The 26,548-nt window shown below is 40.8% G+C and overlaps 1 protein-coding gene across 6 annotated transcripts in view; it reads right to left on the bottom strand.

Moving 5' to 3' along the window:
- The window catches only part of znf217 (zinc finger protein 217), a 73,759-nt gene that overhangs the window by 32,510 nt on the left and 14,701 nt on the right, over window positions 1-26,548 (bottom strand). For all 6 annotated transcript variants that reach the window (XM_068048158.1, XM_068048154.1, XM_068048153.1 and 3 more), the window contains one exon: window positions 12,368-14,230. In XM_068048158.1, the coding sequence (XP_067904259.1) occupies window positions 12,368-14,135 (1,768 nt within the window). In that variant the 5' untranslated portion in view covers window positions 14,136-14,230. The remainder of the gene's footprint in view (window positions 1-12,367; window positions 14,231-26,548) is intronic.

Raw genomic sequence — 26,548 nt, forward strand, 5'->3', positions numbered from 1 at the left:
CCTTGGGTACACGACCGTCTTCCATCCTGTGGCCGTGGACGATCCAATGAAGCAGTTTGTTTGATTAGTACCAACACACTGGAGAGCTCTGCTTTTTGAGAGGACTGCCACATGAGATTTTGTCCTGCCAGGATATACCAATAATGCGCTGCAGACAGCAAAGACAGAAATTATCGAGGTATTGAGCTTCTTTTCCTGATAGCTGCAAGTCGTCTATGTTCCACAGCTATATAGCAAGGTGCTGAAAACACGGGCCTTATAAAGCAGCTTGGCCCCAAGGGTCAGCTTGGTGTTATCCCATGAGTGTTTTAAGAGTCAGCCAAAAGGTGATAGCTGCTTTCCCTATGCCTGTATCGAGCTCTGCATCAAGGGACAGATTGCCAGTCATCATGGACTAAAGAAAGCAGATACCAATTACCACATCCAGTGGGGTGTTATTTATTGTGATCAAGGGCAGAATTGCAACACCTTGGCCCATGATCACGGTTTTCTTGACACTTATAATCAAGAATTAGTTGCAGGGATGGGAGAGACAGTCCATGAGTCTTTGTAGCTAAGTTTCCGTGTGCGCGACTAGCACAGCATCAGCGTAGAGGAGTTCTCTAATCAGGGCACGATGTGTTTTTCTCTTCACTTTCAGCCTTGATAAAATGTAGAGCTTGCCGTCTGACCTAGTGTGCAAGTACATATCTGCAGGGAAGGTGGTGGTCAGGAGCATGGATAAGATGCTACACAGGGTAGGGACTAGGGCACAACCCTGTTTCACGCCATTCTTCACTCCGAAGCTGTCGGAAGTGGAGCCTAACTGTACAGTGCAGTGCATCTGGTCATGGAAGGAGTGGATGAGACGGAGGAGCTCTAATTTTTCCTAAAATCTTGTACAGCCCTGTTCTGTTGACTGTGTCGAATGCCTTGGGTGAGATTTACAAAAGTAAGGGAAAAGGGGTATGCTCTGTTTCCTACATTTCTCTTGTAGCTCATGTATGAAGACCACATCCATAGTAGATCTGCCGGCATGGAAACCGCAATGTGCTTCAAGGGGACTTGGACAGGCTAGCAATGGGCAAGAACATGGTAGATGGAATATAACGTGAAGTGATCCACTTTGGTAGAAAAAAAAAAGGACAGTATTTCTCAAATGGAGGGGGGTTGGGAAGTGTGGATGTCCAAAGGGACTTGGGTGTCCTTGTTCATGAGTCACTAAAAGCTAGCATGCAGGTGCAGCAAGCAATTAGGAAGGCAAATGGTATTGTTACGACCAGGTGAGAAAAGGGGTCTAGGGTTCCCTCTCCGCCTTCACCTGGTCTTACTGTAACAGGGTTTAATTTTAACCACACTTTAAGCTTCTCCTTAGGTGAATCCTTGTTCACTAACTTCCAATTATAAGGCAAAGAAACTAGCCAAACAGGTTTTCTTCAGTTTAAAAGAAAAAAGTTGAACTTTATTTAAACAAACTCTAATTCAGTTAATGCCTACAGATACACAACATGCTCACGCTAGCATGCATAGCTGATGCACACATGCTGATAGAGACAGAAGAGAGAAGAAAGATAAAGTGGAAAAGTTTGAGGCAATCTCTGAAGAGTATTTTTGTTACAGTTCTTCAAGCTCACTATGGAGTCCTTGATTGTAGGTAGATCTTGCTCTTGGTTAGGGTCCAGTATTATTCTTAAACCTTGTTCGCTGTAGGAGACCTTGCTCTCTTGGGGTTCACGCGTCTTCAGTGGATTTGGAGTTCCGCGAGAAAAAGGGGGAAAGCCTGAATGGAGAGGTCTTCTTCAGTGCAGGAGCTTATTGCAGTAGAAGCACAGAAAAAATACGGCACAGAAGGAGGCCATTCAGCCAGTCATGTCCATGCTGGCCGAAAAAAAAACTAGCCACCCAATCTAATCTCACCTTTCAGCACCTGGTCCGTAGCCTTGCAGGTTACAGCACTTCAAGTGCATGTTCAGGTACCTTTTAAAAGAATTGAGGGTTTCTGCCTCCACCACCGTTACTGGCAGTGAATTCCAGATACCCACCACCCTCTGGCTGAAAAAGTTTTTCATGTCCCCGCTAATCCTTCCACCGATCACCTTAAATCTGTGTCCCCTGGTAATTGACCTCTCCGCGAGGGGAAACAGGTCCTTCCTATCTAAGCCCCTCATAAATTTTGTACACTTCAATTAAGTCACCCATCAGCCTCCTCGGTTCTAAGGAAAACAACCATAACCTATCCAATCTTTCCTCATAGCTGCAACTTTCGAGCCCTGGCAACATTCTTGTAAATCTCCTCTGTACTCTCTCCAGAGCAATTATGTCCTTCCTGTAATGTGGTGACCAGAACTGTACGCAGTACTCCAACTGCAGCCTAACCAGCGTTTTATACAGTTCCAGCATTACATCCCTGCTTTTGTATTCTATATCTCAGCCAATAAAGGAAAGCATTCTATATGCCTCCTTCACCACTCTATCTACCTGTCCTGCCACCTTTAGGGATCTGTGGACATACACCGCAAGATCTCTCACTTTTTCCTACCCCTCTCAACATCCTCCCGTTTTAGGTGTATTCCCTTGCTTTATTTGCTCTCCCCAAATGCATTACCTCACACTTAGCTGGATTGAATTCCATTTGCCACTTTTCTGGCAACTCAACCAAATCATTGATATCTTTCTGGAGTCTACGGCTATCCGCTTCACTATCAACTACAAGGCCAATTTTTGGGTCATCAGCAAATTTCCCAATCATGCCTCCCACATTTAAGTCCAAATCATTAATATATGCCACAAACAGCAAGGGACCCAACACTGAGCCCTGTGGAATGCCACTGGAAACAGCTTTCATTTGCAAAAACATCTGTCGACTACTACCCTTGGCTTCCTGGCCCTGAGCCAATTCTGGATCCAACCTGCAACATTCCCTGGTATCCCATTGGCTTTCATTTTACTGACCAGTCATCCATGTGGGACATTGTCAAATGCCTTACTAAAATCCATGTAGATCGCATCCACTGCACCATCAATCCTTCTAGTTACTTCCTCAAAAAACTCAAGTTAGTAAGACATGACCTTCCCTCAACAAATCCATGCCGACTAGCCCTGATTAATCCGTGCCTTTCTAAGTGGCAGTTTATCCTGTCCTTCAGAATAGATTCTAACAATTTACCCACCACCGAGGTCAGACTGACTGGCCTATAATTATTTGGCCTACCCCTCACACCCTTTTTAAACAATGGTACAACGTGCACGGACCTTCAATCGTCTGGTACCTCTCCTGTATCTAGTGGGGATTTGAAGATGATCCTCCGTACATCTGCTATTTCCTCCCTGGCTTCCTTTAACAGCCTGGGATGCAATCCAACCAGCCCTGGCAATTTATCCACTGTCAAGGATGCCAGTCCCTCTAGTACTGCCTCTCTCATTATGCTTATCGTATCTAATATTTCACACGCCTCTTCTTTAACTACAATGTCTACATCAACCCTCTCCTCTGTGAAGGCAGAGACAAAAAAAACTCATTAAGAACCCTGCCCACATCTTCTGCATCCACACACAAGGTCCATGTAGATCTGATAGGCCCTATCCTTTCCTTAGTTATCCCCTTGCTCTTAATGAACTGATAAAACATCTTCGGGTTTTCCTTGATTTTACCTGCCAATGATTTTTCACGTCATCTCTTTGCTTTTCTAATTTTCTTTATTTCACCCCTGCACATTTTAAACTCCTCTAGGCTTTCTAAAGTATTAAGATTTTTGTGATCATCGTAAGCTTTCTTTTTCTGCTCTAACTTACCCTGTAAGCTTCTAGATAATCAGGGGGCTCTAGATTTGGCAGTACCACCCTTTATCTTTGTGGGGACATGCCTACATTGTGCCTGTAGTATCCCGCTTTCGAATGCCTCCCACCGGTTTGGCACTGATTTTCCTTCAAGTAGCTGTATTCAGTCCACTTTTGCCAAGTCACCTCTGAGTTTCTTAAACTTTGCCTTCCCCCAATTTAGAACTTTTGCTCCTATTTTATCTTTGTCCTTTTCCATGATAATGTTAAAACTTACTGTTATGGCCACTATCTCCAAAATGGTCACCCACTGTTACTTCCTCCACTTGCTCTGCTTCATTACCGAAGACTAAATCTAGAATTGTGCCCCCTCTAACTGGGCTCGTTACATGCTGGTTAAAAAAGTTCGCTTGAACGCAGTTCAAGAATTTTGTCCTCTGTGCCCTTCACACTGTTTCTATCCCAGTTGATAGTGGGGTAATTGAAATCCCCTATTATTATTGCCCTGCAGTTTTTGCAGAAAACTGCAGTCTCTGAACTCAAACTCTTGGTACAATTCAGAAAAACCCCAGGCTGCCAAGCAGGTTAGTCATGTGACTAGCTGGTCAGACCACACCTGTTGGTGGATTCTCTTGTCTTAGCCGACCCTGGAATGTCTCTTATACACAATACCTGGTGCTCAACGTCCATTGTGGGTTAAATTGGAGCAGGGAATAGCCCCTTTTCCCCTCTAAGCACTGTCAAGTGTCTAGTCTTTTTTTTTAAAAAGTCCTTTCTTCACTCCAGTAATAGTTTAAAATCAATGTTCATATGACAATTAATATGCCTCATTCTTGGCAGGCAGGGGCCTGCACGACAGTATGTTGGCCTTCATTGCAAGGGGATTGAGTACAGGAGTAAAAAAATGTCTTGCTGGAATTGTATAGGGTCTTAGCGAGACCACACCTGGAATATTGTGTACAATTTTGGTCTCTTTAAGGAAGGATATACTTGCCACAGAGGGAGTGAAACAGAAGTTCACCAAACTAATACCTGGGATGGCGGGATTGTCTTATGAAGAGAGATTGAGGAAACTGGGCCTGTATTCTCTGGTGTTTCAAAGAATGAGGGGTGATTGCATTAAAACTTACAAAATTCTTACAGGGAGTGACAGAGTGGATATAAATAGGATGTTTCCCCTGGCTGGGGAGTCTAGACCAGATTCCCCTGGGGGCAGGATAGGCCAACGTCAGCCTTCCTGCCCGAGGGTGACCAAGACCCTAAGTGGCCTATTGATGGCCAATTAAGGGCCTCTTTCCACCACCACTGGGATCTAACCAGTGGCGGAGGGCCTCTGCCACACCTTGGAAAACAAGGTGCCCACCCTGCGGGCTTTTTGGGGGGGGCGGAGGGTTCCCTCCTTTGGGGGCAATTTGCAGCCCACGGAGGACCCCCCCCGGACCGATCGTCCAATGCTTTCATCCCCCCCACCAAAAACACTGGGGCCTTCCGGACTGGCCCTGGCAACCCCGACCCCACTTACCTGCATCCCAGGGTCACCTCCATCTTTGCCACTGTAGGCCTCATGCAATACCATCAGTGGCCACTGCTCCCAGTGGCGCTGCCAATACTGTTGAGTTGCCTGCCCTATGATTGGTCAGCAGCTCTTGGGGGCAGGATCCCCATCCCGATTAAGTGCTTTAAGGGACAGTGATCCCATCTCCTTCAACTTAGACCCCAAGAGACCAGAGGATCATTAGAGGGGTCAGAAAACGTTCAGAGGCGGGGTTCCCTCCACCTTCTGCATAAAATACAGCCTATAGTCTCAGAATAAAAGGGGTGGTACATTTAAGATTGAGAGGAGGAGGAATTTCCTCAGACTAATCATTTGAATTCCTCTACTCCAGAGGGCTGTGGAAACCCAAAACATTGAGCATGTTCAACAGAAACAAAAAATAAGGAAGCCATTCAGCCCTTCAAGATTGCACCACCATTCAATATAATCATGGCTGATCATCCAAACAGTACCCTGTACCTGCTTTTTCCCCCTTATCCTTTTAGCCCCAAGAACTATGTCTAACTTTTTCTTGAATATATTTAATGATTTGGCCTTCTGTTTGGATTTCTGGATACTAATGACATCAAGGGATATGGGGTTAGCGCAGGAAAGTGGCCTTGAGGTAGATGATCTGCCATAATCTAATTGAATGGTGGAGCAGGCTTGATGGGCTGAATGGCCTACTCCTGTTATGTTCTTCCTAGGTTCCTCCTATGTTCCTATATGTGCTTCCAGGTACACACAAGTAAATGGAGTCTTCTAATTATGACCATAGCAAAGGCCTTTCCCATGATGCAAAAGGAATGAGCTGCCCCTGTCGTCGTTGCAGTCTCCTCCGTAGCTTTTGTTTTTGTATAGCAAGATGATTTTGGCATCACGGCTCCTGTGGAACAGTCTACTTTCTAGTAGAGAAGGTGGTCATAAAGATGCAGCAATAGTTGTGAATTTCTGTGCTTGAGCAGTCCGGCTGGAATTTGGTCGCCCTGCTGTTCGCTAGGCGCTCTACAGCCTTCGAGCTGCTGTGATGAGGGTTCTTCACTTAACTCATCCATGACAGTACGTCACGCGAGAGCATCAAACACAGACTGGGAGATATCCAACTCACGGGTACAGCTCAGTCGTGTTCAGCCCAACAGGGCATCTTGTTTATTTCTGTGGGCGAGTACCTCACCATCTGCCCACTTCACGGGAGCAACTTTGGTGATGGCAGGGCCTAGCTCCCTCTTGAACCCTTCGTATGTAGCTCATACACTTCCTTTGTCACATGCAGTTTGGATTTCTTGACACAAGCTGATCCAGTGTTTGCTTGCACAGTATCTCTCTCTCTCCTTTGCATGGCTGACTTGGCAACTTTCAGGTCATGCAGTGCCTTAGCTGTTGGGTTTATGCTGTGCATCATGTAGGCTTTGTTTTTGCATCAATGACAGGTATCATCTCAGCTGATTAGGTCTCAAACCAGCCCTTGTTGCAGGTTCCGCCTTTACCAAATGATGCTTCTGGTACTTCATAGATGGAGCTTCGTGACTGCCAAGCTCCATTGATCCCAGCATTGGTGCTTCCCGTTAAGGCTTTGGCAGGTAGCAAACTTTCTAGCGAAGTGCAAAGTGCTCGTTTTTGGCATCATTGCTTGCGCAAGAGATGTTGATGCATCAACATCCCTTGCTCAAAACTAAGCACTACTTTAATGGTAGCACGATGGATTTTCAGGATTTGGATTCATCTATTGGATCAAATTCTTTATAGCAGCACTGGCAAACAATAGTCTGCAAATCACAAGGCAAGTAACATGTGAAGTGGACTGCCCTTATAGGAATAAAGTACAAACATACACAAAAAAGAAATCCCAGCATATACAACTAGCTGTTAAGACTTTAATCTTAGTCCTGGACAGTGGAAAGAGGGTAAAACCAGCATGGTGTACACTCTGCCACCTTCAGATCTTTCAACGATATCATTGAAAAGGAGCATCATTTATAGTAGCCAAAATAACCAGTAAAGCTGCTTTTAGAATAAAGACCCTGATGTGAATGTTTTTGAGTAATGAGTTGGTCAGTTGCATTGGTCATTGCAAAAAGGTTCAAGGCAGTTCCAACCTCCAAACTACTGACTGAAATTGATTTCAATCCGTTCACTGTGCCACTAGAGTAATGTCAAAGACGACATTTCTGGCTTTTGTACATTTAATGTACAGCTATTATCCATTCCACACTCATAGAACAAGGTTATGCTTATCCAGCTTGAAAGCAGTTGTATTGTTTATCATTGTCAAGCAGGTTATTTCATTAAAAAAGAGGCAATCACATTACATTTATTGATACTACCACGTAACAGTAATTAGTTTCCAGTTTTAAAACTTTGGGAAAACAATTTATGTTAAGCACAGCAGTTCATAAAGTAGCCCTTCACCAAAAAGTATCTAAATTGCTCAATTTCCATTATGAAACAAAATTACTCCCTCATTGGCAAGAGACGAAAACAACCAGCTCAAGACGACTTTTCACATGGCTCCCAGAATTGGTCATTCAAGAGTGTTTCTCCAGTATGTACCATATAGCAAACCTTTGTCTATAATCAGATGAGATTTTTTTTTTTACAAATTTGAAGAGATAACTGGACAGATCATACCCATGTTGCAACTATGCAAAGGGAGGGGTGTGGAGAAAATAGTCCATTAAAAAGTTGTACTGTAGACATGAACATTTCCATAAATTCACATCTATGGCTTGGGGAAATTGCAATGCACAATTAACTCGCGCCCACTGACTGCAACACAGGCAGAATACCAACTTCACACTTTCGACAATTATTGATTGTCATAAAAAAAAACAAATGAACAATCTGGCTCACTAATGACTTATTGGGAATGAAATCGGCTGCTCTTAGCTGGTCTGGCCTACAGACCCGCAGCAAAGTGGTTGACTCTGAACTGCCCTAGCAAGCCAGTCAATTGTCAAGGCAATTAGGGATGGGCAACAAATGTTGGCCTTGCCCAAATCCATGAAAATAAAGAGTAAAAAAAAAACTTGTGGATCCAACTATGATCCAGTGTCTGATGGCAGATATTATAACACAAGCAGCTTCCACCAGAAGTCAGATTGCTGAATCACGGCTGTGGATTACAGCATGCATAAGGGCTTGCAAGGTGTCACAGCAGTCCAGCAAACTGTCTAACAGATTATAACCACTATGGCACTGCCCCCAGGGAAGTGGCAGTGGCATTGAGGAGCATGAACCTGCAGTCCTTATGAAGACAGCATCCATCTATGCACCGCCCCCGCCCCCCCAACCACTCAACAACCCTCACGGTTGCCCTTCAACTAGCCAGTCCAGACTGCTGCCCTCCCTGCCAAGATGGTGCAGTCACAGACCATGCCTTCTAGGGCCAGAGCTGCTCGAGGTCACCCTGCAAGGCCATCTATAGTCTCCCCCACTGAAAGTCAGCAGCCTTCCGACAGCCATGCTGCAGCCACTGGGGTAGCACTGCACAGCAGCACTAGGACAGGCAAAGACACAGGGAAGACAGACACTCGGGCGATTAGTGATTTTTGTATGGAATATGGCATAGTTTGATTTATAAATTTATTTTGGAATGTTTATTTTGTGGTAACTTATTTTTGTATTGTGGCCAAACCAATGTTGTGATAGTCAGTAACAGAGTTAAGTTAAGGTGTGGGACTGTTGATGAATGGAAAATTGGGGTTGCAGTTACTAGTATCAAACTACGAGCTCTTCGTCATGGACAGCCTAACCAGAAACAGGTTGCCTCATTTCCCCCTCAGCTGTTGACAAGGGCTGTTCCCTCACAAGGATGAGTTTGTGTAGCATACAGCAGACCACCATAACTCTAGACACCTGCTCTGCCAAATACTATAGGGCTCTTTCTAGAGCAGTCCAGGCAGCAGAAGTGATGTTTTAGCACCCCAATGATCTGATTGCATTTCATGTGGCAGCATGGTTTTCATTGTATGCACACTGCCCACTATCATATGGCCAGCTGATAGCTCAGTGCCCAGGAGCCACCCTTCGATTTGCCATGGTGGCTCAAATGCAGCTGACACAGCAGACTACCACAGAATGAAGAAATCATGAATTCTGCCAGGATACTGGACATTGATCTGCACAATATACTGCATATGGGAACAAACTAGCTGGACACTGAAGGAGTAGAATCCCTTTCAGTTCCTGTATACAGCAGAGTTGACTTGTGGCATCCGCAAAGCACTATGCATGCAGTGTACGTCACCCTGCATCATGGTGAAACCTGCAATTCTAGTGAAACCATGTGCTCATTCCACCTGCTGCTCTCTAGCAAGAGCGAGAAAAAAATGTAGTTAGCACTCTTTGAATAAAAAAAACATTAGTGACCTTCCTTACACAACAGGGGATGGCAAACTACAAGATGTTGCATATATATCCAACTCCAAACTGGAAGGAGCCACATGCATTAAAGCTCATTGCCAAAGTCACCTTGCCAGCCCTTGCCCTGCTGAGGTTGCAGATTTCAGCGAGTACTTCCCTTACAGAAAATGCAGACACCACAAACATTGTTCCCCGCTGAGGTTCAGGTCAGAATTGCTTCTTAACCATCCTGGCCAGATACAACTTACTGCTGAAAGCACTTCCTCTTTCAGCAGCTAATCTTGCTCTGCACACCCTCTTCATTCTCTGAGTCATGCTGTATTCCAAGGGGATGCCTACTCGTACACCAAAGTCTGAGAACAACTAGTTTGCGCCGAAGCCTTAAAGTCAGTTGTTACGACCAGGTGAGAAAGGTGTCTAGGGGTCGTTTACTGTCTTCAGCTGGTTTTATTGTAACAGGGTTTCGATTTTTGATGTTTTGAGATCCTCCTTTGGCGAATACTTGTTCACTGTTTTCCAATTATAAGGCAAAGAACTAAGCACACCAGGTTCTCTTAGGTTTAAAGATATGAAGTTTATTTAAAAAAACTTAAACTCTAATACTGTTAACGCCTAAGGATACATGTCGCGTCCCACACTAGCATGCATACGCAATACACACATTCAAATAGGGACAGAAAAAAGTAAAAAAAGTTTGAGGCAATCTCTGAAGAGGGGTTTTTAAAACTGTGCTTCAAGCTCACTGTAGTCATTGATTTGTAGGTAGTCTTGCTTTACGTTAGGGCCCAGTATTCTTCTTAAACCTTGTTCACAGTAGGAGACTTTTCTCTCTTGGGGTTCATGCATCTTCAATTCCGTGAGAAAGAAATGGGAGAAAGAAATGGGAGCAGACAGGAGAGAGGTGTTCCCAGTCCAGGAGAAAAGAGCTTCAAACACTCTATGGCAAGTTCAAATTCAAACAGCCAGTTAGTCATTTGACTAAACGGGTCTGACCAAGTCTTCTGTGTATTGGAGAAGCAAGGACTTGGTCCTTTGTTCCAACACTGTCTGCTAGCATGCAAAAGAGGTCTTTCCATTGAGGGGCCTGGCAATTCCTTGCGATAGGCCCTCTTTTCTTCGCAGCAACAATTTTAAGTTTTAATGTTCATGTAGCGAAATAATGTGCGCCTCTCATTCTTGGCAGGTGGGGGCCTGCATGACACAGTAAAAACTCCAACACCTGCCACACCATTCCCTGCAGACTTCTGCAACTTGAATTAATAGAAAGCACCAAAAACATTTGCGGAATCAAAGAAACAGCCAAAAGAAAATTAACCAGCAACTAGCCTGTAAATAGTTGATAATCCCTTTAAATATTGGAGTGGTCCTTCCTCCTGCTAAACACATGTTCAGCTGTACAGGATTAAGAGGGCGGTGGTTAGCTGGCACATTGAACTCCAAAATGGCACAGTTAGAATCAACTGATGCTACGATTTGCCTACTCTGCATACTTCCATCCTGTGATTCACCCCAAAAGTGCGCGCCTGTGCCTGTGCAGCACCCAAAAATAACGAGTGCAAATGATTCCAATTTCATACCCATTATGTTTTGGGTTTTAGGCTACATTCTTGCATTCTTAGAGGGAAGGGAGCTTACGCTTGGTGGGATAGCTAGGTAAATTTGCAGCATGTCCAGGGCATGGAGAACACCTTCAGTTTATTTCAAGTACTATTGAATCTATGCTTTTATGTAATTCTTCTCATATTTCAAAGGCAGAACACCACTAGACTTTTGACTTGAGTTTTAACAGCCACACAGATTAACAGCACAAAGTCAGTAGCAGTGCTGTACTTTGAGAAAATAAATGCATTAAAGTTGCATTACCTCCTGGTGTAGTTAAATAAAAGTTTGCAACTGCTGTGCAAAATACACAAGTTATTTTCCTTTCCTCATCACCCATGGAAGTAATTTTTTTTTTAAACTGATTTAAGCAAGACAGCTTGATAACTACTTTAAAAAAGGTTACCAGGACCAAACATATTTGAATAGTCTCAAATTCATAACCCACATTTAATTAAATCCCCACAAAGTGTATTTAATTGAATGGCTTGGATATTCCCTCAGACATCACAGAAACAAGTAAACCCTGTAATGGGATAAGAAATAATTTTTAAGAAAAGCTGGCTTTAATCACATGAATATATGAACATTAGAAGCCAACAGCAAAGTGTACAAAAACAAAAAAAAGTATGATTTAACAGTCTTAAAACAATATATTCCACTGCAGTTACTGGTTCTTATGTATATTTGAAATGAATAGAAACAAAAAAAAAGAGTCTTAAGAATGAGATTTACTGAAACCTTTTAAATATTGAAGCCCAATAATCTATTTTTAAAAATACAATTCAAGCTTCACATAGTTTTAACCAATACCCATCACTCCCTCAAGTGATACTAGTTGGAGAAGGCCCAATTGCACATTTTAGTAAGAAACTACTTTTTCTCAGCATATGATTTTAAACAAGACTAGGAAGACATTTTGTGGAATGTTATTGAATTTGACCACAGGATCACCAAAAATCTGGGCTCCTCTATTTTACAGGGAGATACTCTGGCAGAATTTTACAGATCCTTAGTTAAGACAAAAGGGCTTACAAAATTTGAAAAATTAGAATTAGCAAGAAATTTGAGAGAGCATTAGACCAAAGCAGCCCAATAGGTTTATAACCTTCCTACCTGATGAAAGTCCTTCTCCTACTACTCCATCTTCTGAGCCCTCTTCAGAACCCTCCTCAGGTTTGTCAGTTCCTGGGCTATGGTCTTCAGTTGCTGTTACAGAGTCTGTTGATTGAGTGCCAGCTTCACCCTCAACTGAATTTGGAGTATTCTCCACACTTTTCCTTCCTTTTCTGTGTACTCTGGAGTGGAGCACTAACTGATGGTAGGTTCTAAAAATCTTACCACACATTGTGCAGTCGGTCGGTTTAATTTTATTCTGGGTCAATTTCGGGTCAACGTCCACATCTGCCATAGCAGGCGGTCCATTCTGGCTGATACTGCTGTTTTTGATTTTAGGCTTTTCAAGGTTCTCCAAGGTAGGACAGTGATTGCCTTTATCTATGGTCCAATGTTCACTCGAATCCTCTTTGTCAGAGGGTTCCTCTTCATTCTCAGAGTTTGCTATTTGCGCTGGATCTTTCACATTCTCTCGGCCAATTGCCACTTTTCCCTTAGTGGCCAGTTGCCAAGCCTGGTACGTATTGAAGGGATCAAGTTCAGGTATCCATTTTCCCAGTTTCACAGGTTTGTTGCAATTTTGTGACAAGAGGGGACTTAAATTTAGCATTTGCAGGAACGCTTCCTGCGATAATGCAAATTGCTGATTGAAGGAGTAATCATCCATTCTATCGTCATCAGTCAGATCTTTGTTGTGAACTTTACTATGTTCCTTCAAGCTGTCTTTATTAGGAAAAAGAAATCCACAAACCATGCACATTTTATAAGGAGAGGTAATGTTTCCTGAAAATGGCTCCTGCATAGTAATGTTGTTGATAGTTGCAGGACCTTCGGAATCCTGCTGAGATTTTCCCCTCGCTTTACTCGAATGTGTTCGCATGTGATTTTTTAGAAACCAAGGTTCCTTAAAACGTCGGCCACATACGTTACAACCATAGGTAAACGAATCCTTGTGTTTCCTCATATGCGTTTCCAGACTCAAAGCACTCTCACACGACAGTCCACACACTTTACAGCTGAGCTCACCATCTTCATTTTCATCATTTTCCTCCTGTTCTGGAGAACTTACAGTAATATGCGCATCTACGATAGGGCTCAACCCTTCCTCCACTTGGAGGACTGCGGGCTCACATAGTGTGGGCCTGTGCTGAATCACTACATGGTGATGGAGTTCTTCAGAGTGTTGAAAGCCTTTATTACAAAACATACAAGTCAGAGGTGGACATTCAGCTTGGACTGCAACATTGCCTTCCAAACTGTCAAGGGACAAAGTTACACCATTTATTGGCTTATCAGTCTCAGTCATTTCAGCATCATTAGGACAGATGCTATTAGACAAAGCATTTGGAATTTTAAAGCTTGTAGGCGACAAATTGGCCTTATTTCTTCCAGTTTTTCTACCCTGCTGCAAATGGTCTACTTTGTGCTTTTGAAGATGAATTTTCAAATTTGCTTTCTGGGAAGTTCTATGGTCACAAAATGGACACTTAAATGGTTTTTCATTTGTATGCATATGCATATGTTGTGTTAAAAGACTACTGAAAGGAAAGCACTGGTCACAAATTGAACAATGGTGTTCAACAGAATTTTTTGCATCAGAAATATCACCAAGTGCTAAGTTCACATCATCTTTGACATCGTCAGATGTTTTCATTATGGTGCTCTCAGTAGACTTCATCACAAATTCATGAGTAGGCTGGTCAGTAAACCAAGGCATAAGCTCTTCTTCAGATGTTCTTTCCTGGCTGTCTTGATATTTTATTCTCATCACATTATTTGAGACAATATCAAGCTTTAGAATTTCAATCTCAAAAGCTTGTTTTTCTTGTATCCTTGTACTTACAGATGCAGGGGTTTCAATTGCTGAAAGCAAAATACACAGAGCATTCAAAATAAGATTAAAACGATTTAACCTGTTAATAGATCATACAACAAAAAAAATTAATGTTTCCATGCTAAAAATAACTATGAATGAAAAATTAATTCCAATTCAAAACAAGATACTTTGCACAAGTGTGTATAACTGCTTTGCACTACAAGTAAATATCAGGGACACAAAGGAGAAATCAAAAACCCAAAAGGAAGTTACTCTCTTTATTGAAGACTGCCCAGCTTGAAACCTGCTAACATTTACTTCAACACATATTTGTTTCTGCTAAACTGGAGACCTGGTAGTCTGCATCCACTTTTCTTTTGGGCTCATCATCCTGGATTTTGCAGTAGAAATAATGGCGGGCCCAGCAGTGCTAACCGTTATTCAAGTGGAAATCCTAAACGAACCTTTGGCAACTGCACACATGTAGTTAAAACATGAAAATCAGGAGGTTGCGGTCAGAGTTTCTAGTGTCAGCTATAAACTTTGCTCCCTATTTACTGTCTCCATCCCTCTCCCTAGCAACTGTCTGAGGTTAATCCAGACTGTTCACAACCTTGGTATCACATCTGACCCCGCGATGTGTGGATGTGAGGTCAGAAGCACCATCACAAAAAGACTGCCTATTTCCACCTTTAACATTGCCTGATTCAGCCACTGCTGAAACCCTCATCAATGCCTTTGTTACCTCTAGACTTGACGATCCCAGTGAACTCCTTCAATCTACCCCTGACAAACTTGGTCATCCTAAACACTACTGCCTGGGTCCTAACTTGCACCAACTCCTATTCACCCATCACCTCTGTCGACTGACCTACACAGGCTCTCAATTAGGCAATGTCTCAATTTTAGAAGAAAACTACCAAACTTTACTGACCGACTACTATAAAAATCCCATGTATCCACAGCCTTAACTGACTGGACCACCCTAAAATACATACTGCTTCTCCCTCTGCACCTAAATCACCGCATTAATTCCAGAGGGCAAGAGAAATTACCAGTCTCTTTCACTTCCTGAGCTCCCTCTGCGACCACTCCCCACCACCAAACAGACCAGTCCTGAGGAACTAATTTCTCCATTCACAAAATTGAGGTTATCCACTCAGCTCCTCCAGTCCCCTTGGCCATTCCCAGTTCTGACTTCAACACTCTATACCTTCACCAAAATGTTCCCTCTAAGCTGAGCAACTGCACACAACCCAAAAAGGTCCCACGAAGGCTGTGCAAAAGTGTACCCCTTTATATTACTGTGCAAAAAAATTTAAAGGGGCTGTGCACTTGCCTGCTCGCTGCACATTTAAATTAGAGGGAACGTTGATTTTCACCCACTTCATCTCAATTTTCAACTGATCATCCTTTTTGATGATGCCACTCTCATGCTTACTTGATTCTACATTCTTCCCCACCACCCAGAACAAAAAAGTCACACAAATTGTTAACCTAAATAAAGGACACCTTAGAGGTTGTCTCCAAACAGGACCAGAAAATAAAACATAAAACAATGTCCATCAATCTGCATTTCTCAATGTTGCCACTTGGTGGCACTGTAATAAAATTCTACACCCGAGTTCATTAGAAGCTTTTCTAAACTTTGAAAAAAAAAAGTTACTCCCCATATGCTGTAGATCAGCTAGAAACAAAAAAAGGGTCAAAACATCCAGGAGCAATGAGCATGCATTTATTTGGTACAGAAAAAAAAAAGCACAGCAATGTGTACATGAGGTATAGAAATATCATCTTTCAGTAATTAAGATGTAAACCATCTGATGTAAATAGACTTCAAGATTATTTTTGGATTTTAATCAAAAACAATTTTGTAGAAAACAAGGCAAACAAAAGTATTTCAGCATCTACATGCATGTAGTATTGGGCACTGTAACTGTCAAAGCATTTTTCCTCTTCATATCTTTCAGTAATCAAGACTGAAACAAGGCCATCTCCAACCACTTCCTTGTACAACTCACTATTTGCATCCAGCCCAGGAGAAAAACAAACTCTCATGCAGCTTACAACAGCACTTTCAAGCCAAAAACTGCTGAGCCTTTGGCCCTCCATTTGCCACAACACTTCTACCACTGTTGATTTATTTTACCACCCCATTTCCTCCATCTTAGATAACTTTGCCCCCAGCAAAACTAATCTAACATTCCAGTCTTTCCTCACACTATGCTGCTATCCCTTCACACCCCCCACCCTGTTCAAGTTGAAGGGGTGCAGACTCAAGCATTTGGCAGAAAACTGGTTTAGTCAGATCCCATCATTTATACATGAGGAATACCTAAGAAAACTACACAACTATTTGAACGTTAAAAAAAAATGGGCCGTCAGCTGTGGGTCAGTTGGCAGCACTCAGGCTTCTGAGTCACAAGGTTGTGCATTTAAGTTCCACTCCAGGACTCGAGCACAAAAATCAAGGCTGACACTCCAGTGGAGTACCGTGGGAGGTGCCATCTTTCAAATGAGCCATTAAACTGAGGCCCCATCTGCCCTCTCAGGTGGATGTGCAAGATCCCATGGCACTATTTTGAAAAGCAGGGAAGTTATCTGCAATATCCTAGCCAATATTAATCCCTTAAATCAACACAAAAAAAAAAAAAAATCGATTAATGGTCATTATCACATGGCAATGTGTGACAGCTTCTTATATTAAAACAATGACTACACTTCTAAAGTTCTTGGGGGACATCCCGTAGGCGTGAAAGGCACTATATAAACGCAAGTCTTTTTTTAATGTCACTCAGCATGTATTGGTCAGGAAATTTTTTTTTTTAAATATATAAACGTAACCATAACCACATCTATTACTAAGTTATAAAGGACCTGGTTCTCCTGACCTATAAAGATGTATTAAAAGCAAAAAGGGAAAAAAGGTGTTTTAACTGAACAGTAAATATGAAACTCAAACATTTACAAATACTGGTTTTCAAACGGATGAAGATTGCCTGCAAATATTAGATATTCTGGGATCCCTGTTCTCAGAGATAATGGCAGCCAAACAAAAGGAAGTGTGTTAATATTGCAGAAACCACTTTTAGAAGTTTACAAACTGTTGGAAATGTGGAGTTGCCATTTTATGTTTTAAAAAAAACCTGGTAGAAAAAGTTTTAATTTTTAATCCCACTTTACATAACAGAAAATTATTATAAAATAGCAATTGAAGAAAAATACAGAAACCCAATGAATCCCTAATTTGAATCCCCATGGTTAAGTTTGTTTCCCCTCCTGCAAGTAATTTAATTCAGGCAAATAATCCACAAAAAATGAGTTACTACAATACTGTCCAAATCTATAATTATACTTTGAGATGACCTGCTCATCTAAAGCACAGTGGCATTTCTAATCGAATACTGCAAAGACCACAATCTTCAGAGCCCCAAGGAGTCCTGGCTGGAGGTACTTTCTGTGCTGTAAACTCTGGTGGAAACTCATTAAGCAAAACAAATGTTCATTTTAAATCAGAGTGCTATTCTGCAGTGGAAATACATGAGAGAGAGAGAGACACTCCAGTAGTATTTCTTTAATGAGACATCATAGATTCATTTATGCTGGTACTGTTGGAACCTTGCTGCACACAAAGTGCTTTGTGCAGCAGGTGGTACTTGTAGCTGTGCCAAGTTTACTACACAGCCCATTATTATTTTGTTGCAACATACTGGTGCTGTACTTAAAAGTTTCAAAATAAGCCACTGTTCTTTCTGTAGAGTTGTATATTTTGTATCTGGCAAAACACATTCACCCACTTCCACCAGAATACGAAATAAGGGTTGCGGGCAGTGCATTAAGCAATCCTACTGGACAATATTACTCCACACCATTGCTAATCCAGAAATGAGCAAGCTTTTCCAAAAGCCCGAAAAAACAGGTCATTTCTGTCAAAAGTGCCCAGTGAGGTTTTCAGAAATATTCCCACTTTCCAAAAAAAGCTACAACTCTAGCATCATGTCAGTACTGGAGTTAAACCCTCTTCCAAGCTTTTCATTGTAATTGCAGTTGGTTCTATTTCTTTCATCAGTTTTTTGGTATATAGATAGAAAATACTGCAACACCTGTGGAGAAATAGTTAACACATCAGGTCGATGACCTTTTCTCTCTCCAAATGGCAACTGATCAGCCAAGTAGTTCCAGCATTTAGTTTTTATTTCAGATTTCCAGCATCTGCAGTATTTTGCTTTTGTATTTTGATGCTATATTTACATAAATTAGCAACTACACCAAAATCAGAGGCATCAATGTTCTCTCCTTTTGGTAGCCTTGCAATGACAATTTGAATTTAAAATTAATGCAGTGCCCCCTAAACACCGTTAACAACTGCAATATTTGGGTTTCTGCAGTTGATGCATCACTATTACTTGCATTAATACCAGCAATATTAGTACCTTTGTCTTCCTCTATAACTACCACTGTCATACATTTAACATGCAACATTATTGCATACACACATGCATTGCTGATGCTAAAATTCTAGTATAATCTGGCCAGCACAAATTAAGGCGACAAACTTTTCAACATTAGCAGTGTTTCAAATGCAGTTTTCACACAAAGCCAAGATTAGCATCAGCAATTCCCCTAAGTGTGCAAGACTCACATCGCTGGGGATAATCCCCAGAGAAACAGACTAGATCTATCAGGAAGACCCAGTAAATAAGTTTTCCCGACAGCTAGGATTTACAAATCTAGCAAGCTTACGCCAAAGTAGCCAATGGCCGCAAAAAACACACAGGTCAAGGACCAATGTTGTTGATAAAACCTCCACGGGCAATTTAAAAGCAGCTGAAGAATCAACTTGAAGCACCAATTGCTACGTATGGACAAGCAGAGTTCAGTTTTGTCCAGATCAGTAACATTAATCTGTGATACATATTAAAACAGACATTTTCCTAAAACCTAAATGAGAGAAAAGACCTGAAATAAAGTATCCACATGTCAAGGTGGAAAGTCTACAGAAGGCATTGCTTGCTTAAAACCTGCAGTACAAACTATTGCTTTTGTAATGAGAACATAAAACAAGCTTTAACATTACATTCACAAATTTAGAGTTAGGGGGAAGTAGCAATGACCACACTTCCTGTACAACCTCGCTCATACAGGTGATTATGGATGGGGGAAGTACTGCATTGTAATTAACTGCTGCTATAACACTCAGATATAAATGCCTGCTCAATACTCCAGCTTACATAAGTATAAAAACTGCTTAACAAGTACCCAGTTTAAACAAATCTTTGCCTATCGCACAATATTGTCCAATACAGGAGTCACACATGACTAGTTGGGAATCCAGATGTGCTTCATCACATTTCTGACTGATATAGAAAAATGACAGACACTATTGTTAGTTATTTGATCTCATGCCAGAATTTTGAAATTTGAAGGCAGACTATAAAGTTTCACATTTACCACCAATGTTTAAGTGATAATGCACATGAAATACATTCACTTGTATTTAATGCTGAATTAGTGCAAACAGTGTCAACATAGCCACACTTGTGGCTTGTTAGTGATTTCTATTGGACCATATTGTTAGAGTACAGAATTAAATGCCCTATATAAATTCAAACTTATTTCCGTTATATGCAGAGTTCTGTCAGACAAATGGCACAGACAGGCATCACTGACAGTTCAGGTGCTTTAAAGTCATAGTAAATACAGTAAATCCTACAGACTGAAAATGCGGATAGCATCAATATTCCTACAATAGAGCACGAGAATTTCATTAAATATCGGCGATGTGGAAGGAAGAGATGCCACCAATCCTCCACTCCCCACCCATTTTATATTACTTAAAATTAAATCCAGGTTAAAAATAATTCACAGGATTAAAACTAAAGTTAAAAGCAGAAAAACAAAATAGAAAAATATTAAATTACCAAGAATACATCAGTCTGGGTGCTGGCTCCAGATAAATTGTTAAAAAAAAAAAGTTCCTTTTTCTTGGAGTTATGCACAAAGAAAGAGACTTCTGATGACGTGAGAAAAAAAAAATCAAAAATTAAAAACTACAGGCCACACCAGATACTAACTCCATGCATAACTGAAACCAAAAGACACTATTTCAGGCAATTGCATGGGTTGCAAGTGAAGACAATCAAATGAGAGTCAAATCATTAAAACTGAAAACTAAGGGTTGTTACTTTTGTTGAACAGGCCCTCATCACCATTATGTATACACAGCAGCAACTGAACTGTATAGTAACTGCACTACCATGCTTTGGTTTAACCAGCACATGGTACAGTTTTTTTAAAATTAACTGCAGTAAAAAAAACCAGAACAAAACAGCTTTACCAGTGACCCTATTATAATACATGAGCAGCTATCAAATAATTCCAACTATCAAATAATCCATTTTCACTTACAGCTCACAATTAATACTGGTTAGACAGACAATCTAAATGAAGTGCTTATAGTGTTATCTAATGAAATCAGTTTAAACAGCCCCATTGAGATTAACATTCTAGTAACTGGGAATAGCATGAGTGGCAACAACAGTAAAACTAGTTAAATTGTCACAGATAAATTGCAAATGTGGATGGTTCAAATCGCCTGAAACACAAGTGCTTGCCAGTATGATAGTGGAAGTCTCAATAATTAAACCCAATTTTGGTTCCTCTTTGTTATTACAAAACTGAAGTAACATATTGAGCTCAAGGCATAGAAAGGTGCATTTTTCACTATATTTGACTGCTATGTTCAACTCTCAGTATGAAGGCAAAACTTTGATTCTGTTCCTCTTTCCATTGCCACAAAATTTAGCATCTATTTGTAGTGTACAGCAACATCGCTGCAGTTCAGCTAATTTGCAGTAACTAATGGAGACACTGTTTCCCAACAAATTGGGTTGGACATTTTTGGCCCAACTTTACTGCTGCCAAATCAATGCAGAATGGAAAGGGACTCAAATTATTCCTCTATCCCCCTTTAAATAAAACAATCCCTTTATAATAAAGATATTTAATGAATGGAAGCCTGTTTGCACACAATCCAGGATACAGTTTACCCAAAATTAGCACTCTCTTCAATTCTCTCCCTCCTATTTCATGAGTCTTTACAATACTTAGGTCCAAATAGCCATTGTTCATACATTAACCTCCACAGCAGAGGTAGCATCACAGCGAAACAGGATCCTATCCTCATCCAACATCCACACAGTCTCCAGATAGATAATGGTGGAAACCAGAGACAATTTTCCCCACCCTATTAGAATAGTTCCTACTGATGCATGGCGAGTTAGCTGATTAGGATCAAACCTAGTACTTTCCTACACCGTATGGCTCAGCTACTACCTGAATAAACTCAGTAAGCCATCGCAAAGGCACCAGAGACAAGTTTGTTTAACAGACAGTGGTTTAATTACCAGTGAGATATTAAGAGTGCAAGCTGTTTCACTAAATTTGCTCCACATTGAGCATCTGATATCAGGCAATTTGTAAACCAAGTTTTGTAAATGCACTGGACATGAAAACTAAAAGGAATTGCGTTAATACAACAACAAAAAAATCCAAGATCATTTACGACACTAACCCAATGCCACCCAATACTATTGCACATCCTTCCCCAATTTCCTAGTTGAGCTTATCATTTAATATCAACGACTCAGCTTCAGATTTAATCAGAGGTTTATATTCCTGCTATAAATTTACTTCCTCTTTGGTTCAGGAACTCAATTCAGCAGCACAAAATCTTACTTCATGTTACTTCGCCTTTCAAGTAACTCCTCAAAAGTATTTTCATTCCAATCTATGAACACTACTATCAAAGATTTATTAAAAGCTTAAAATAAATTCCTATACTATTCCTATATTCCTATTCTTATATGGTTTGTGCATTGTGGCATTCTCTATTTCATCACAAGTATAGTAACAGCAAGAAGAAAACAGGTGGAATGTGCCTGCTGGAAATACAGTATATTGTCGATATACAGAGACCTATGGACTGAGTGAATTATGAATTCAACTTTTAATAGATCTAATTGCAGCAATATGCATATCTGAAAACAGCACTTCAACACAGGTTTGGAAAATTTTAAAACATTTTCCCTCGCTGGACGATAACTCCTATGTAACAAGAAATTTGGTTGCATTAGCAACTGGAGTTAAATGAAAATTACATAGAAATATGATTTAAACTTTATACCTAATTCCCAATGCTTCATGGGAGTCAATGAAGCCTGGAAGAAAATCCAATTTTGACACTTTGATGGCAACTTGTCTAGTTATATATCCGACTTGGGTTAATGAGTGATGTGGTCAAACATTAGTATGAAAGTCTATTAAATCTGTGATCAAAGCTTCTATTTGTTTTAAAACAAAAACTAACTTCAAAGAATAAAAACAAAATACTGCAGATGCTGGAAATCTGAAATAAAAACAAAGTGCTGGAAATACTCAGCAGGTCTGGAAGCATCTGCAAAGAGAGAAACAAAGTTAGGTCTGCGACCCTTCATCAGAAGTGGAATGAACTACTTCCATCCAAGTCATATCATTGGCACTCCCTCAAGTGGTAGAGTGCGAGTATTGCAGTAATAAAATTCTAAAATACTCCAATGGCTGTAGTATCATTCCAATTTTTAAACAAGCTGCTGACATCTTGCACGCACAATTATAAAATGCACAAAATACTCAGTTCTATACCACTGTAACATTTGCAATGCAGAAATCAATAGCCCATAGCAAGTATACCACAAAAATCTCTGGGCAACTTGAGCAACTATTTTCATGGAAACCACACTGCCTACAGCAACAAGGTTTCCTCCACAAAGATTGTTCTAAATCACAAGTTGATAGGGTACAGGGGAGGAGGGAGGAGTAGAGGTAAAGAGAGGGGGAAAAAAAACCAAACTCTGCATTTCAAATACATCCCACAAAAGGATTATGTCAAACGAGCATCAAGTAAGCATCCTACGATATGAAAAGGAGCAGAAACATTCATTTTATACTTTTTCATTCATAGGATGTGGGCATCACTGGCAAGGCCAGCATTTATTGTCCTCGAGAAGATGGTGACAAGCAGCAGTCTGTGTGGTGCAGGTACATCCATAGTGCTGTTACTTAAAGTATAAGGCACTGGTGCTAAGTGATTACTTTTACTCTAATGGTTCTTGGGCATTTCATTCACTGCAAGACTAGTATCTCATTCAATACCCTTTGCATTACAAGTTGTGCCCTTTCCTCAAAGTTTCACAAAAATTGTTTAAAAAAAAACATAAGTGCATCTCTGTTCAACAAACTGAACTGCTGTAACATTTACCTTGTTTCATTAAAATTTACAAAAATGATACACTACTGTACAATTTAGAGAAGCAGACTATTAACTGGCAATTAGATGCTTCAAAAAATGTAGCCCAATGATTCTTAAACTAGATGGTTAAAAGCTACACAAACACTATAAAAAGAGGCCACTGCGTCCTGGGGCAACTGAACAGATGTGAAGTTATCAACATTAAGCCAGAGTTTTTAGATGGAGTTGGCATTCTGTTTATATGTATTCACTCCACAAGAGACATCCTAAAATACACTCCAAAAAAAAATCCTGTGCACTCAAACTTAAAAATCAATGGATGTAACCACCTTATAATTAGATATTACAGAAGAATTCTGTATGGGATCCAAAAAAAGTATATGTTTCCAATCAGAATTGACAGGTCCCATGATTTTGTGGCAAAAATATTCCCACTTGCCAAAATAAATGCAGGCAATAGACTATCAAGTATCAACGATCATTGAACCATACATGTTTATAGCACAGAAGATGCCCACTGCATCTGTCCCAGGTGATTTGTTAGAACAATTGAACCATTGTCTTGCACTCTCCCCAAGGTCCTACAATTTTCTTCTTTTAATATTTTTAGGGGAAAATTGGCCATCTAGACTATGGTCCCTGTCTCAAATACTCCATTCATCTTTTAGATTTTATTCATAGCCTTTGGCTGGTTTAATATTTAGTGCTACCACCATTTGTTCCCAACACTCAGCGCTTATGCAATCAGCAGCAACCCAAAGTAAAGCTGCTGGATTCATAATAATTGCCACCGACAGGATCCTCTTTTTATATAAGGAAAAACAGGTTTTCTTCACAGCCTTCAAAACTCAGGAAGTTTACACTGAGGTAGCTACCAGCTGTGAGACACTCAAGCACCAGAGACCAGTGACATTAGCAGCCCAATACAAAAATCAGCTTTGCGGATTTACGACTAGTGGTTGGCAGCGTAAATGGCCCAAGCCTTACTCGTAATTTAAATAGCTATTTTACTAAATTGAAACAGGCCCAGTTTAAAGTTGTCCTCTAGAATTTAACATCTACAGCTCATTCAAAACCATCTGACTTCTATTATAAGCAAACATTACCTAATGGAGGCAAGTTATGAATCTCTTCTTCCTTGAATATACAGATTTGCATTAAAAAGGAGCAGGATGAAATTTGAATGAAGGGTGTGGTGAGGTTAGAGGCATTTAGGATTGAAAGACTTGCATGTAAATTATTTGTACTAATAAGATTGTTTGGATTCACTGAGAAAATCCAATAGGATGCTAAAACGCAATGTTTTGTTTTTAAACAAAACAAATTGTATTTGCAATTATTTGAAAAATCTAATTCAAGGAAAGTTGCATCAACACAGCAGCCAATTGTTCCGAAGTAAGATCACAGCTTGGCACTATGACCTAGAAAAATAGAATTTTTATTATTGCCATCGTACAGGATAAATTCATTTCATGGTTTCTCTGCATTACTTCCCCTCGCTCAGATTTTAAAACCTCAAGATGTTTAATAAAGCATGCCCATTTTTGGCAAGAGCGGAATTTTACGGGGCCTTTAGGGATGGGCTCGGAGATAGGAAGGTTGGCAAAATGGAGAGACGGTGGTGTGCCCGACATCTTCCTGCTGCCATGTCATTTTGCCAGTGGTGGGGGGCCTGCTAAATCCTGGCAGCATCCAAACCAGCACTGGGGGTTGAGTGGGCCTCTCCCAGCGCAATGTCCACTCTCTGCCCTCCACTCCCAACCTCCTTCACCAGGGTCTGCCTAATTGGCTCCAGCAACCCTAGACCCCACTTATCTTACTTTGAGGGCCCACATAGATTGATGCGCCCTTGTCCTCCAGATGCAGCCCATTGGCATGGCTGAGATTGCTGGCCCTCTGATTGGGCTCATGGCTCTTGGGGGTAGGCTGCCATCCTCAATTGGATTGGCTGCAAACCGCACCCCCTACTTTCAACCCCAGCCGTGCAGGGTTATCAGAATTTTCTGATTCTCTTTATAAAAAGACTAATTCTATGGTCTGCAATAGGAAAATATCTATTTATAGATTGGCTTATGACAAGGTGTTATAATGAACCCAGAGACATTTTACAGGTACTCCAGGTAAAATATCTAGCTAATATCTTAGTTAGTTGCATCATAAGCAAACACTTCTTGTATTACATGCAGCATAAGCCACTGGGTTGTGTGCATATATCACACAGGATACTGGCATAAAATAGCAAATAGAAACAAGTGACAAAACACAGGCAAAAGTTGAGTTTTTGAACATTAGGTCCACAAGAGAGTTGAAATAGCAGTAGTCCTGAACGACTGGAAACTGGAGTGAACAAAAAGAATAATAGGGTGTGTCACATCATGCAATCTTGCTTACATTACACAGATGAGTGAGAGACCAGAATTTTCAGGTGGAGGGTAGTACCATGGGGAAGCTACATGTAGCCCCAGACTAAGAGGAGCTTTCCATACAGGAAGAGGAAGATGGCTCTGAGCATAAAACAACTAATACAGAATATGGAATAATACAAGGTTGTGAAAAAAAAGTGCAGGATCAATAAAAGGAAAATGCATGTGCTGGGTCAGCACCTTTGTCAAAAAGAAATGAATATGAAAATGACTGTCAAAGACTCAGATTAAACTTAAGTAGACTTTAATTAAAGCGACATATCTGTAATAAAGACAAACTGAAATAAAGTTATTTCTCGAACCAAAATCTTTCCTTGTTCTATTTAAATGGAACTCTTGTTAGTGTCCCAAATAAGGTAAAAAAAAAGGGAGAACCATCACAATGGCTCTAGGGGACCATTGATGCATCTGTTTAACTTAGTCTTGCATATCTGCATAGAACTTGAAATATTGCCAAAAGTGCAATCCTAGGGGTTGAGAGATCAGAGCTATAAAATCATTTCACTTCATTTGGGAAAAAAAAGCAATTAACTTGGGAGTTCAAATTGACAAACTGCTTTTATATTGGTCCAGCATTAATTCAGATTCTGGTAAAACTACCATTTCTGGTGAGCCAGTTCCCAGGTTATGCTGCTAAATCCAGTCCTCTTGCT

The sequence above is a fragment of the Heterodontus francisci genome, chromosome 16 (assembly GCF_036365525.1).
Source record: "Heterodontus francisci isolate sHetFra1 chromosome 16, sHetFra1.hap1, whole genome shotgun sequence".
NCBI lineage: Eukaryota > Metazoa > Chordata > Chondrichthyes > Heterodontiformes > Heterodontidae > Heterodontus > Heterodontus francisci.